At 40.3% G+C, this 16248-nt stretch overlaps 1 gene segment (V, D, J or C); it reads right to left on the bottom strand.

Annotated features, from left to right (window-relative positions):
• Positions 1 to 8850: 8850 nt before the first annotated feature.
• On the bottom strand, positions 8851 to 9384 carry LOC118937763. The segment is given in 2 exon segments: positions 8851 to 9155; positions 9269 to 9384. Coding segments are annotated over 2 exon segments (345 nt in total).
• Between the last annotated feature and the right edge of the window lie 6864 nt (positions 9385 to 16248).

Raw genomic sequence — 16248 nt, 5'->3', positions numbered from 1 at the left:
TGTAAGTGTACATCTTTCTTTATTTTGATGAACACCAAAAAAACAACAAAATATAAATGAACGCAAAGTTCTGCAGGCTATACAGCAACTAACAAAATCAAGATCCCACAACTGAAGGTGGGAAAAAGGGCTGCCTAAGTATGATCCCTAATCAGAGACAACGATAAAACCCTGCCTCTGATTGGGAACCATACTAGGCCAACAAATAAATAGAAACAGATTTGCCCACCCAAGTCACACCCCGACCTAACCAAATAGAGAATAAAAAGGCTCTCTAAGGTCAGGGCGTGACACTGTTGTTCAGACACATCCTTTATGAGAGAGCAGAAGGACTCAAAAGTAATGGAAAAAACACTGATATCAGTATTATCCCCACAAAATAATCCACATACATTACAACAGTGAAAAGCACATAAATTACATGAACTCAAAGTCAATTTTACAGAATTTAGTTCATATTAGCAATTACATTTTGAGTATTTTTATCGGACAGAATTAAATTAAACTTCTTAGGGCTGCAATCCCGTTACCGGGATCGATATGACAACAGCCAGTGAAAGTGCAGAGCGCCATATTCAAACAACAGAAATCTCATAATTAAAATTCCTCAAACATACATGTATCTTATACCATTTTAAAGGTAATCTTGTTGTTAATCCCACCAAAGTGTCCGTTTTCAAACAGGCTTTACAGCGAAAGCACCACAAACGATTATGTTAGGTCACCACCAAATCACAGAAAAATTCAGCCATTTTTCCAGCCAAAGAGAGGAGTCACAAAAAGCACAAATAGAGATAAAATTAATCACTAACCTTTGTTGATCTTCATCAGATGACACTCATAGGACTTCATGTTACACAATACATACATGTTTTGTTCGAGTGCATATTTATATAAAAAAATCTCAGTATACATTGGCGCATTACGTTCACTTGTTTCAAAAACATCCGGTGATATTGCAGAGAGCAACATCATTTTACAGAAATACTCATTATAAATGTCGATGAAAATACAGTTGTTAGACATGGAAATATAGATACACTTTTCCTTAATGCAACCGCTGTGTCAGATTTCAAAATAACTTTACGCAAAAAGCAAACCATGCAATAATCTGAGTACAGTTTTCAAACAACAAAGCAGCCAAAAAGATATCCGCCATATCGGGTAGTCAACAGAAGTCATAAATAGCATTATAAATATTAACTTACCTTTGATGATCTTCATCAGAATGCACTCCCAGGAATCCCAGTTCCACATTTAATGTTTAATTTAGTTCGATAATGTCCATCATTTATGTCCAAAGAGCTACTTTTGTTAGCACGATTGGTAAACAAATCCAAAAGTCATGAAACGCGTTCCCTAGTTGCAGATAAAATGTCAAAAAGTTCCATTCCTGTCTGTAGAAACATGTCAAACGATGTATGTATATCAATCTTTAGGATGTTTTTAACATAAAACGTCAATAATGTTCCAACCGGATAATTCCATTGTCTTCAGAAGTGCGATGGAACAGAGATCCCTTTCATGTGAACGCGCATGGTCAGAGCATGGTCAGCTCATGGCAGACCTTACTCATTCCCTTCTCATTCGGTCCCACTTCACAGTAGAATCCTCAAACAAGTTTCTAAAGACGGTTGACATCTAGTGGAAGCCTTAGGAAGTGCAACATTACCAATATCCCACTGTGTATTCAATAGGGGCTGGGTTGAAAATGGACCAACCTCAGATTTCCCACTTCCTGTTTGGAGTTCTTCTCAGGTTTTTGACTGCCATATGAGTTCTGTTATACTCACAGAAATCATCCAAACAGTTTTAGAAACTTCAGAGTGTTTCCTATCCAAATCTAATCATATGCATATATTAGCAACTGGGACTGAGGAGCAGGCAGTTTACTCTGGGCACCTTTCATCCAAGCTACTCAATACTGCCCCTGCAGCCATAAGAAGTTTTAATGTGATCAGCAAACAGAAATATACTAAAACTAAAAACAGTAATGGATAAATTATAGGTCCTTATGGGAACTCCCCATAGATTCACAAGAGGGTTTAGCAGTAAGAGATATATCTAATTCAATAGAACTTGTATTGTTCCACATAGGGAAATGTTCTTGTTTTTGTGTTGTTCAGCATTGTAGAAACTATAAAACACAACTAGTCTGAACATCCTATATGTAAAATCTGAAATTCATCGAGCAGAATAAAGGACAGGGAGGGGAGATAATGAAGGAAGGTATTTATGTTTTTAAATTTGATAAATATCTGTTTTTGCTTTGTCATTATGGGGTACTGTATATAGATTGTTGAGTGAAAACAATAATTTAATACATTTTAGAATAAGGCTGTAACGTAACAAATTGTGGAAAAAGTCAAGGGGTCTGAATACTTTCCGAATGCACAGTATATAGCGCGTTTCAAGGCCCCAAAACTTCTTATTGATACACCGTCACAATAAGTGGCTTTGTCACTATTACATGAACACCTTGAGTCTTCACCAAAACTTTTCTCAACAGTACCAATATACGTAGTATTTTAGACCACTAGATCTACGGTGAGAAACATTTAACACCATAGAGACGCAAATGTGTTTCTATTCACATAGATCCAAGGTCTCCTCCCATTTCAATAGTCTGATATAACTGCCCTCCACAGACCATCTCCCTCAGTCACGACGACCACTCCCAGTCTGTGCTTCTACTTTTACAGAATTTTAGATCCATCCCACAATAAGAGTTCTATAATGTATGTTCCTCCTGGCTCTCATCTCAGGTGAGTTATATCTTTCCAGTGTAGGAAACAGGAGAGGAGCTGTGCTAATTGGCTGGTGGGTGATAGACATCTAAACTCTCTGTCTGTTTTTCAGCTGTCCAGGGGCAGTCACTCACCTCCTCTGAGCCAGTGGTGAACAGACCGGGAGAGTCAGTTACACTGGCTTGTGCTGGGTCTGGACTACCACTGAGCTGGTTACACTGGATTTTATAGAATTTTTGCATAAAATAATGATTATTTGTCTCTCTGAAATGAAACCATCAAGTGATTTTAAACAAATACAAGTCTGTCATTGAACAACCCATGCCTGTCACGTTCTGACCTTTATTTCCTTTGTTTTGTCTTTATTTAGTATGGTCAGGACGTGAGTTGGGGTGGGCAGTCTGTGTTTGTTTTTCTATGTTTGGTTTCTGTTTCGGCCTAGTATGGTTCTCAATCAGAGGCAGATGTCGTTAGTTGTCTCTGATTGAGAATCATACTTAGGTAGCCTGGGTTTCACTTTTGGTTTGTGGGTGTTTGTTTCCGTGTGTGTGTTTGTCGTTTCGGTTTTTGTAGATTTCACGTTATCGTTTACTGTTTTTGTTCGGGTGTTCATTTGTCTTTATTAAAAGCATTATGGACACTTACCACGCTGTGCTTTGGTCTTCCTCTCCTTCACCAGAAGAAAGCTGTTACAATGCCACAATTTAATAGTAAAAAAACACACTATTCTCGTTCATAAGTTCTTTAAATGCAACCTCTGTGTCTGATTTCAAAAAAACGTTACGGAATAAGCCAGCCATGCAATAATCTGAGACGGCACTCAGAAAAAATAGTCACAATAGCCGCCATGTTGACATCAACATAAATCAAATCAAATCAAATGTATTTGTCACATACACATGGTTAGCAGATGTTAATGCGAGTGTAGCGAAATGCTTGTGCTTCTAGTTTCGACAATGCAGTAATAGCCAACGAGTAATCTAATCTAACAATCCAAAATTACTACCTTATACCTTTATACAAGTATAAAGAAAAGAATATGTACATAAAGATATATGAATGAGTGATGGTACAGAACGGTATAGGCAAGATGCAGTAGATGGTATCGAGTACAGCATATACATATGAGATGAGTAATGTAGGGTATGTAAACAAAGTGGCATAGTTAAAGTGGCTAGTGATACATGTATTACATAAAGATGCAGTAGATGACATAAAGTACAGTATATACATATACATATGAGATTAGTAATGTAGGGTATGTAAACATTATATTAAGTAGCATTGTTAAATGTTACATATATTTCCATCATTTCCCATTATTAAAGTGGCTGGAGTTGAGTCAGTGTGTTGGCAGCAGCCACTCAATGTTAGTGGAGGCTGTTTAACAGTCTGATGGCCTTGAGATAGAAGCTGTTTTTCAGTCTCTCGGTCCCTGCTTTGATGCACCTGTACTGATCTCTCCTTCTGGATGATAGCTGGGTGAACAGGCAGTGGCTCGGGTGGTTTTTGTCCTTGATGATCTTTCCTGTGACATCGGGTGATGTAGGTGTCCTGGAGGGCATGTAGTTTGCCCCAGTGATGCGTTGTGCAGACCTCACTACCCTCTGGAGAGCCTTACGGTTGCGGGCGGAGCAGTTTCCGTACCAGGCGGTGATACAGCCCGACAGGATGTTCTCGATTGTGCATCTGTAGAAGTTTATGCTTTTGGTGACAAGCCAAATTTCTTCAGCCTCCTGAGGTTGAAGAGGCGCTGCTGCGCCTTCTTCACGACGCTGTCTGTGTGGGTGGACCAATTCAGTTTGTCCGTGATGTGTACACCGAGGAACTTAAAACTTACTACCCTCTCCACTACTGTCCCATCGATGTCGATAGGGGCGTGCTCCCTCTGCTGTTTCATGAAGTCCACAATCACCTCCTTTGTTTTGTTGACGTTGAGTGTGAAGTTATTTTCCTGACACCACACTCCGAGGGCCCTCACCTCCTCCCTGTAGGCCGTCTCGTCGTTGGTGTTAATCAAGCCTACCACTGTAGTCCCGTCCGCAAACTTGATGATTGAGTTGGAGGCGTGCGTGGCCACGCAGTCGTGGGTGAACAGGGAGTACAGGAGAGGGCTCAGAATGCACCCTTGTGGGGCCCCGGTGTTGAGGATCAGCGGGGTGGAGATGTTGTTACCTACCCTCACCACCTAGGGGTGGGCCGTCAGGAAATCCAGTACCCAGTGGCACAGGGCGGGGTCGAGACCCAGGGTCTCGTGCTTGATGACGAGTTTGGAGGGTACTATGGTGTTAAATGCTGAGCTGTAGTCGATTAACATTATTCTCACGTAGGTATTTCTCTTGTCCAGATGGGTTAGGGCAGTGTGCAGTGTGTGTTTGCAATTGCGTCGTCTGTGGACCTATTTGGGCGGTAAGCAAATTGGAGTAGGTCTAGGCTGTCAGGTAGGGTGGAGGTTATATGGTCCTTGACTAGTCTCTCAAAGCACTTCATGATGACGGAAGTGAGTGCTACGGGGCAGTAGTCATTTAGCTCAGTTACCTTAGCTTTCTTGGGAACAGGGACAATGGTGGCCCTCTTGAAGCATGTGGGAACAGCAGACTGGGATAAGGATTGATTGAATATGTCCGTAAACACACCAGCCAGCTGGTCTGCGCATGCTCTGTGGACACGGCTGGGGATGCCGTCTGGGCCTGCAGCCTTGCGAGGGTTAACACGTTTAAATGTTTTACTCACGTCGGCTGCAGTGAAGGAGAGTCCGCAGGTTTTGGTTGCGGGCCGTGTCAGTGGCACTGTATTGTCCTCAAAGCGGGCAAAAAAGTTATTTAGTCTATCTGGGAGCAAGAAATCCTGGTCCGTGACGGGGCTGGTTTTCTTTTTGTAATCCGTGATTGACTGTAGACCCTGCCACATACCTCTTGTGTCTGAGCCGTTGAATTGCGACTCTACTTTGTCTCTATACTGACGCTTAGCTTGTTTGATTGCCTTGCGGAGGGAATAGCTACACTGTTTGTATTCGGTCATTTTTCCGGTCACCTTGCCCTGGTTAAAAGCAGTGGTTCGCGCTTTCAGTTTCACACGAATGCTGCTATCAATCCACGGTTTCTGGTTTGGGAATGTTTTAATCGCTGCTATGGGAACGACATCGTCAATGCACTTTCTAATGAACTCGGTCACCGAATCAGCATATTCGTCAATGTTGTTGTTGGATGCAATGTGGAACATATCCCAATCCACGTGATCGAAGCAGTCTTGAAGCGTGGAATCAGATTGGTCGGACCAGCGTTGAACAGACCTGAGCGCGGTAGCTTCTTGTTTTAGTTTCTGTCTGTAGGCAGGGAGCAACAAAATGGAGTCGTGGTCAGCTTTTCCGAAAGGAGGGCGGGGGAGGGCCTTATATGCGTCGCGGAAGTTAGAATAACAATGATCCAGGGTTTTACCAGCCCTGGTTGCGCAATCGATATGCTGATACAATTTAGGGAGTCTTGTTTTCAGATTAGCCTTGTTAAAATCCCCAGCTACAATGAATGCAGCCTCAGGATATGTGGTTTCCAGTTTGCAAAGAGTCAAATAAAGTTCGTTCAGGGCCATCGATGTGTCTGCTTGGGGGGGAATATATACGGCTGTAATTATAATCGAAGAGAATTCCCTTGGTAGATAATGCGGTCGACATTTGATTGTGAGGAATTCTAAGTCAGGTGAACAGAAGGACTTGAGTTCCTGTATGTTGTTATGATCACACCACGTCTCGTTAATCATAAGGCATATCCCCCCGCCCCTCTTCTTACCAGAAAGATGGTTGTTTCTGTCGGCGCGATGCGTGATGAAACCAGCTGGCTGCACCGACTCCGTTAGCGTCTCTCGAGTGAGCCATGTTTCTGTGAACCAAAGAACGTTACAGTCTCTGATGTCTCTCTGGAATGCTACTCTTGCTCGGATTTCATCAACCTTGTTGTCAAGAGACTGGGCATTGGCGAGTAGTATGCTAGGGAGTGGTGCTCGATGTGCCCGTCTCCGGAGCTTGACCAGAAGACCGCTTCTTTTGCCTCTTTTAGGACGTCGTTGTTTTGGGTCGCCGGCTGGGATCCGTTCCGTTGTCCTGGGTGGAAGGCAGAACACAGGATCCGCTTCGCGAAAGTCATATTCCTGGTCGTAATGATGGTGAGTTGACGTTGCTATTATATTCAGTAGTTTTTCCCGACTGTATGTAATGAAACCTAAGATTACCTGGGGTACCAATGTAAGAAATAACACGTAAAAAACAAAATACTGCATAGTTTCCTAGGAACGTGAAGCGAGGTGGCCATCTCTGTCGGCGCCGGAAGTAATTGACAAGAAAAGACCATGATAAATATTCCCTTACCTTTGATGATCTACATCAGAAAGCTCTCCAGGAATCCCAGGTCCACAATAAATGTTTGTTTTGTTCGATAAAGTCCGTTATTTATGTCCAAATACCTTCTTTTGTTAGCCCGTTTGGTATACATATTCAAACGCTCATTCTGGCCAGCGTTACGTCGGACAAACTTCAAAAAGTTATATTTCAGGTCGAAGAAACGTTTCAAACTAAGTACAGAATCAATCATTAGGATGTTTTTAACATATAGCTTCAATAAAGTCCCAACCAGAGTATTCTTTTGTGTCTTCATGAGCAATGGAACGCAAGTGGATGCCATGAAAAATGCGTGTCATCAGAAAATGTCTGACTGCCAGACACAGGAATGATTCTGCTCTCATTCACTCCCACAACACAGCAGAGGTCTCATTCAAATTTCTATAGATGGGTGACATCTAGTGGAACCCCTAGGCAGTGCAACATCATTAATATCTCAAGTAGATTTCATTGGGGACTGCAGTGAATACATACAAAGCTCAGATTTCTCACTTCCTGTTTTGATTTCTCCTCAGGATTCTGCTTGACATATGAGTTATGTTATAGTCACAGACATCATTCAAACAGTTTTAGAAACTTTTGAGTTTTCTATCTAATACTAATAATAATATGCATATATTAGCAACTGAGACGGAGGAACAGGCCATTTACTTTGGATAACTTATTCATCCAAGCTACTCAATACTGCCCCCCAGCCATAAGAAGTTAAGAAGGTTAATATTGCCCCCTCCTGGGAGATACATAAAACTCCTACTGTTTAAGGGGTGGGGGAATTTTGGTGGTTTGTATCACTGTGGAGGCGAGCACAATAATACACAGCTGTGTCCTCAGTCTGCAGAGTCTGTCCTTTTAAAAACAATGTGTTGCTGGAAGTGGCACCAGTGATGCTGTTGTTCATATTTATAAGTTATGCTTCATTATTGATACAGTACATCCAATCCACTCCAGTGTTTTCCCTACAGGCTGGCAAATCCAATTTGTACTAGAGCTAGTAACAGCGTATGAAACCTTATATGAGCTGGTCAGTAGTTGACCTGGCTGGTCCGTATTGGAGGCTAGCTACAGCAATAGAGATGGAGGGAACATGGTTTGTGTTGAAGGTGAACTGGTGGGTTTTGCTCTTCTCTACTCTCCAGGACTCAGAGGGACATACTAATACAGAGTTGTTTTATAGGGAGAGGTAGAGGAGGTGAAAGGAAGAGAGGGGATAGTTGAAATTAGCATTGGACCAGAGGGTTGGTTTTCATTGATGGAGGGGAAAGGGGAGAGGGGTTATACTGTAGAGGCCGTTATACTGGAGCTCTTATCATGTCATCTTAATTAGAGGGTCCACAGTTTGTAACTTGTGAGGTTGGAGCTTGTGATTATATATTATATTATGGAGAAGGTTGGAGCTATACTGTATATTGAGCATAGATATTATCTCTAACACTCTTTCAAAGATAACCATGTAGTATAAACTAAATTAATCATTCCATGGGTGGGATTTTACTTGTTAAGAAGTGTAATATCTGTGTTGTTGTTTGTGTCACACTGCTTTGCTTTATCTTGGCCAAGTCGCAGTTGTAAATGAGAACTGTTCTACCTGGTTAAATAAAGGTGAAATAAATAAATACTTGTTTTTTTTAAATATCACACCTCCTGATTGATACATGTAACTCCAACTGTTTAAGGAATGAGTGAGTGTTTGTGCATGTCTGTCCCTGGTTTGTATCACTGTGAGTCTCGGGCACAATAATACACAGCTGTGTCTTCAGTCTGCAGGTTCTGTCCTGTTAAAGTCACTATCTTGTTAGAGGAGTCTAAAGTGAGGCTGAACTTGTTTTTCAGTGAATCCTTGTAGATTGTGTTTCCAGTACATATTTGCCCAATCCACTCCAGTCCTTTCCCTGCAGGTTGTCGGATCCAAGCTGTCCAATAGCTAGTAACAGAATATGAGACCTTACAGGAGATGGTCAGTGGTTGACCTGGCTGGACAGTCATAGATGCTGGCTGAGTGAGTTCTTCACAGTGTACACCTGTGGGAAGAGAAGTAAGGAAGAGATAATTACAAGCTCCAAATAGTGTCAAATCACATCAGTCTAATTACGTTTTCATTAATGTATTATTTCCCCCAGATTCAAAGACTCACAGGAGGCAGCTGCCAGCAGCAGCAGAGATGCAGAGAACATGGTTTGTGTTGAAGCTGAACTTGTGGGAGATGCACTTCTCTACTCTCCAGGACTCAGAGGGATGTTCCGTGGAACACACAATGAGAGACTGTTTATATAGAGGTGGAGAGAGTGAGAGAAGACTAGTGACAAGTGATATTTGCATAAGATAGTGAAACAGGGAGAAAATAACTGCCAATGTTAGTGAAAAATGGTGGGGGTTAGAAAAGGTCTCAATTATGGGACACAAATGACATGGATAGTTTATTGCATTGTTGGTAATCCTAATATGTTGAAAAAATGGATTGACATTTTGATCATTGTTAAATCATTGTTCAGTATGCCGGCCTTTAAAACGTATTTCCATGGATGTGCTTGTGAACATTGTCATTAAACAACAATCTGAGGGTAGTGATGCTGCTTGTGCTGAATGGGGAAGTCTTTTTTTGAACAGCTCTCTCACCACTCTCTCTCAATATACTGGGCCCAGTAAAACACTGCTGTGTCCTCACTCTTCAGGCTGTTCATCTGTAGGTACAGCTTACTGCTGGAGTCATCTCTAGAGATGGTGAATCTACCCTGGACTGACTGAGAATAGAATGGACTCGAACCACCAGTGTGTATAAAGGCAACAAGTCCAAATTCCATCCAAGCCGTATGGTATCTACTGAATGTGAACCCAGAGGCTGTACAGGTCAGTTTGTGGGATTCTCCAGGTTTTTTAACCATTGGTCCAGACTCAGTCATTGTCTGACCATGGACACCTGTGGAAATAGAAAGTAGAGATCATGTTGAAGTAAATAAAACCTGATTGACATTAATTTGATAAACATTGTTATTATCCTCACCTGTTAGATAGTGTCATGACGTTGGCCTGTGGGTAAGGTTTATGACCCCCCCCCCCCATAAATACCTTTCTCCCTTCCCTCTCGCTTGACTCTACAGAGGGACTCTTGAATAGCCTTTGTTAAACATAGAGAGTCTGGGAACATCAAACAAGTGGAGGGAAAGGAACTATATTTCGGTAATAGAACCAGTTGAAAATATGCGTTGGTACTTAATGAATATGATGCCAGTTCGGTTGTCATCTGAGACATTATGACGGATGACAGGATGACATAAACTGTATCTGGGAAAGTCTACACATTATAGTTATTTGATTCACATGGAATTGTTGTGCAATTCAATTGATTAAATATACAATCATTTGTGAAAAGATTAAATGTAATTTTAGCTTCCAAATGAGAGATTTGGGTTTTCATAAGGATAGGGCTCTGCTCAATCAGTGGCCCACCCCTGTGAAGAGACATGGGTTATAAACTATGAAACACACCCTTCTCCCTCCACTATATAAGCCCTTAATGAAAATATTACCTCCTCTTCCGAGGACGATAGGACGACGGTCCATACGTTGAAATGGACTAACATTTCAACTACAGAACTAAGCCAACCTCAGCGTGAGCTTTGGTTGTGAATGGTTTAAACCTTGAACTCTTACTCACTAAAGAAGTGAGACATCCTAGCCGTTGAGTTAGCAACAGCTGCTGTAAACGTGGGCTAGGAAAGGACGGACAGAGTATCCCATCTACCACACAACAACGACACTGCAACATTTCCCGTTCACCACCAAGGAAAAATCTTCAAAGAACAAAGGACTCTGTTGGGCAACACGGCCTTCCATCTACCACCAACCTACCGAAGCGCAGCTCAGAGTAAATAGTTATTGCATTTTCCTTTTCCAAATGGGCAGTAATTTAGAATGCGTAAGATTCTGTATTTACGATAGAGTAGCTGCCTACGGCCCGATAGAGACACAGCTTCTCCCTTTGTTCCTCAAGTCTTCCCGCTCTTTCACTCAACCCAAACCCCCTTTCTTTGTGTAACCAGCTGTCATATCTGTTCCGTCCGCTAGGGACATTTCCTTTATGACATAATTTGTAATCAATGTATGATTAATTCTGTGTATATGTAATTCTGTGTGATTAGTTAGGTATTTAGTAAATAAATAATTAAACCCAATTTTATATTGCTGATTCAACTTGTTAGCCAGGGTTTGTGAAGAATTTACAACTTTCAGATGAGACTGAAATAAGGTGACGATTAATATTGACTGCTATTGATGTAAAATATTACTAGGTCTTTAAGAGTTTATTCGGAAGATAACAGCTCTATAAATATTATTTTGTGGTGCCCCGACTTTCTAGTTAATTACATTTACATGATTAGCTCAATCAGGTAATATTAATTACAGAAAAAGGATTTTATAGAATAGCATGTCATATCACTTAATCCGGCATAGCCAAAGACACGACAATGGACTGTCAGTAAGAATACTCCTGTGGTAGGAAACATGGTGATTTGTTAAGTCCTCTAAAGGTAGTTGAGACAGTCCTCTGCAGAAACAGCCTCCAACACAGACATTAATCAAGATAAAGGACTGGAGAGATTTACATGAGCTCCTTCCTCTTCACTGGAAGGGACAATCACAGGAGGCTTTGATATATCCCTACATTTTACCTGGTATGAGGTCATCTTGAGATGCTCTGTAATGGAATTTAACAACATTGACCCAGGAACAACTTAAAATTACTTATAACATAATGACTTGAGTATTTCTACAACCTGTTTCTGTGTCATCAAAGTACAATGCCTTGCGAAAGTATTCGGCCCCCGTGAACTTTGCGACCTTTTGCCACATTTCAGGCTTCAAACATAAAGATATAAAACTGTATTTTTTTGTGAAGAATCAACAACAAGTGGGACACAATCATGAAGTGGAATGACATTTATTGGATATTTCAAACTTTTTTAACAAATCAAAAACTGAAAAATTGGGCGTGCAAAATTATTCAGCCCCCTTAAGTTAATACTTTGTAGCGCCACCTTTTGCTGCGATTACAGCTGTAAGTCGCTTGGGGTATGTCTCTATCAGTTTTGCACATCGAGAGACTGACATTTTTTCCCATTCCTCCTTGCAAAACAGCTCGAGCTCAGTGAGGTTGGATGGAGAGCATTTGTCAACAGCAGTTTTCAGTTCTTTCCACAGATTCTCGATTGGATTCAGGTTTGGACTTTGACTTGGCCATTCTAACACCTGGATATGTTTATTTTTGAACCATTCCATTGTAGATTTTGCTTTATGTTTTGGATCATTGTCTTGTTGGAAGACAAATCTCCGTCCCAGTCTCAGGTCTTTTGCAGACTCCATCAGGTTTTCTTCCAGAATGGTCCTGTATTTGGCTCCATCCATCTTCCCATCAATTTTAACCATCTTCCCTGTCCCTGCTGAAGAAAAGCAGGCCCAAACCATGATGCTGCCACCACCATGTTTGACAGTGGGGATGTTGTGTTCAGGGTGATGAGCTGTGTTGCTTTTACGCCAAACATAACATTTTGCATTTTTGCCAAAAAGTTCAATTTTGGTTTCATCTGACCAGAGCACCTTCTTCCACATGTTTGGTGTGTCTCCCAGGTGGCTTGTGGCAAACTTTAAACAACACTTTTTATGGATATATTTAAGAAATGGCTTTCTTCTTGCCACTCTTCCATAAAGGCCAGATTTGTGCAATTTACGACTGATTGTTGTCCTATGGACATAGTCTCCCACCTCAGCTGTAGATCTCTGCAGTTCATCCAGAGTGATCATGGGCCTCTTGGCTGCATCTCTGATCAGTCTTCTCCTTGTATGAGCTGAAAGTTTAGAGGGACGGCCAGGTCTTGGTAGATTTGCAGTGGTCTGATACTCCTTCCATTTCAATATTATCGCTTGCACAGTGCTCCTTGGGATGTTTAAAGCTTGGGAAATCTTTTTGTATCCAAATCCGGCTTTAAACTTCTTCACAACAGTATCTCGGACCTGCCTGGTGTGTTCCTTGTTCTTCATGATGCTCTCTACGCTTTTGACGGACCTCTGAGACTATCACAGTGCAGGTGCATTTATACGGAGACTTGATTACACACAGGTGGATTGTATTTATCATCATTAGTCATTTAGGTCAACATTGGATCATTCAGAGATCCTCACTGAACTTCTGGAGAGAGTTTGCTGCACTGAAAGTAAAGGGGCTGAATAATTTTGCACGCCCAATTTTTCAGTTTTTGATTTGTTAAAAAAGTTTGAAATATCCAATAAATGTCGTTCCACTTCATGATTGTGTCTCACTTGTTGTTGATTCTTCACAAAAAAATACAGTTTTATATCTTTATGTTTGAAGCCTGAAATGTGGCAAAAGGTCGCAAAGTTCAAGGGGGCCGAATACTTTCGCAAGGCACTGTATATCAGAATGAGACCATCTGAATCCCTCAATATTAATTTTGGGGAATAACAATTTTATTAAGCTATATAATAGAGACTGTATTCTGTTATCTGTATGCGATTTTATTCTGTGATATGTAATGATAGATAGGTAGGGCCTGTTTCAGGTTGTGGTTTCTCAATTTATGTTTTGAGGTAGGAGTTTTAGCACGTTAGCACGTAGGGTGCACCAATTCATGTCACCTTGTTAGTCAGTATGTGTTATACCTGTGCTGGTTTCCCATCTCATGGGGAAGGTGGGAAGGTGTTTAACCTGTGCTGGCCCAGGTGATATTTATGAGTGGCTTGGCCAGTGCTCTTGTTGTCTTGAAAGATGTGGTTCCTATCTTTAATTTTGGTATGGGTTTTCTTCTTGGGCAAATTTAGTGGGCGCTCATGGTGGGTGTCTTTTAGGTTCTAGTTGTTGTTTCTAGTCAACTTTCAGTAGAAAACTGGTAATGTTTTGTATCACTGAGTCTCGGGCATATTAATAAACAGCTGTGTCTTCAGTCTGAAAGTTCTTCCCTTGTAGAAACACTGTATTGCTGGAGGTGTTAACTGTGAAGCTGGTTTTGCTCTGTTGGTTGCTATGTTGGCTACTAATTGTCAGGGTAAGTTGCTGGAGGCAGGTAGATTGTTGTAGAATAACGTACATTTGCGTTATTAGTTTGAATATACAATAACCTTACTCGAATTGTTTTAATCGTTGTTCAGGTACATTTTTGTCTGTATTTCTAGCAGCTGATTCGCTAGGTGGGCATCATAGATTTGTGGCGTTTATATTTACTGTATTAGGCTATGAGAATTGGGAGACTGGATTTCTGAATCATAAAACATCGTAAGAATAGATTCTGATGGTTATTGATTCTTGGTTTGATTGTTTAAGTAACACCAGTTAATTTGAGCAGGAAAGTTCATGTAGTCTAACATTATAGTATGTTTCCATTATGTGGAACAATGTCAGGTCATTAAAGGTGATTGCTGGATTGAGTAGTATGAGAGCCTGTTGGCAGAAGACTGAATGGGTATGAATGTTGAAAAGCAAGATTGGGCCAAACTAGTAAACTAATATGTTAAGTGGGGGAGTATCATAGATTTTAATTATAGTGTTGTTACTGCAATAGTCAAAACAATTTCATATGTTTTGGGAAATTAGCTAGGTTGAATTTGGTATTTGAGTTCCTTTATTATTTGCTTTTTAAAAGAAAGGTTGGAATCAAGTATGATGCCTTGGCACTTAAAATCAGATACCACCAGGAGCTTTTTACATCAGTAGTTGTTTTTTGAGGAACATGCAGACTGTGTTTTATTTTATTGAGATGTAAACATGAGTCTCTGAGCAATTTTGTCATCTGAATCATTATAGTAGTGAGTTCTTGTGTAGTTTGTTATTTGCATGAATTTATCACTGTATCATCTGCATACATTGGAACTTCAGACCCTGTACAGACTAAAGGAAGATCATTAATGGATGTGCTGAACAGTATTGACCTTTGTGGAATGAAAGCTTTGTGGATATCAGTGGGGGGAAAAAATACGTTTATTTTTATTTTTACGATGATGAGACAGCGCCAACTTTTGAAAGATTTTAGATTTGTTTAAAAAAAAAAATCAGGATTGGTTTTTACTAAATTTATATCAACAGGTTGAAATTATTAGGTTGCTGATTAAAGGTTTTTTTAGGAGTTGATTTAACGTAATTAAACATTGTATCATACATATACATTGATGGTGATTAAAACTTATGATTAATGATTTGAGATACAGTGGAATTATCATTAGGTTTGGTTTATAGTTTCACGTTTGAGTTTCTGAATCGATGTAGTGTAATGAATACTAAGTGTTTTTGTGTTTTCTCTGGGAAAATTGATATTTTACTGTCTCTCTCTGGAATGTTTCAAGGGACTATACTCTTGGGGAGAGTGAGTGAAATTGAGGCCATAAACTACCACATTGGAGGGGGCCTTGAAGTTTTTTTTGATTTACACACGCAAATCCTTTTGATAAAGGAATGTTCTGGGAACATGGAAATACAAAAATGTTGGAACTAGTTGATTATTGTTTGCAAATTGTTTTATATAGTGAAAAACACTGCTTTGAAGGGTTTTGTATGACCTATGACCTTCTGATGACTTTCCGTTGTGGCTTGATCACCCGCATTGGAAAGCCATTTGGATAATGAAATGTATGGTCATTTGTAATACTGCTTTCAAAATAATTTGTGTAATTGGTTATTATGTTTCTTAGCCATATTTGTAGTTTGGACCACTGTGAAGGGCATTGCTTTTAACTAAGGATATGCTGCTTTATTAAGTCTATTTTCCTATGACCATGGGGGTTAATAAATCATTTTTCTTTTTGGAGTTTTTTTCAGTTTAGTGATTGTAATTTGATTAGGTTAGCTGAAATTTTGTTTTACATTTCTTTTCAGTTTTGTTTTACATTACTCTCTTATGGAGAGATGTGTGTAAAACATGGGGGAGGATTCCGTTTTTTGAGGGTTTGAATTGAAGTTATACAACTTAAGTGATATGTGAAGGAGTGTATTGTATTGTTGAGTGTATTGTATTTGTTGTGTTTGTTTTGTTCTATTCCCGAGGGGTATAGGTCTAACTTCTTGATCCTTGGCTCTACGATGGAGTTGACAGTGAAATGGGGAGTATAAAC

The sequence above is a fragment of the Oncorhynchus mykiss genome, chromosome 12 (assembly GCF_013265735.2).
Source record: "Oncorhynchus mykiss isolate Arlee chromosome 12, USDA_OmykA_1.1, whole genome shotgun sequence".
Taxonomy (NCBI): Eukaryota; Metazoa; Chordata; class Actinopteri; order Salmoniformes; family Salmonidae; genus Oncorhynchus; species Oncorhynchus mykiss.
This window is presented reverse-complemented; position numbering and strand designations above follow the sequence as displayed.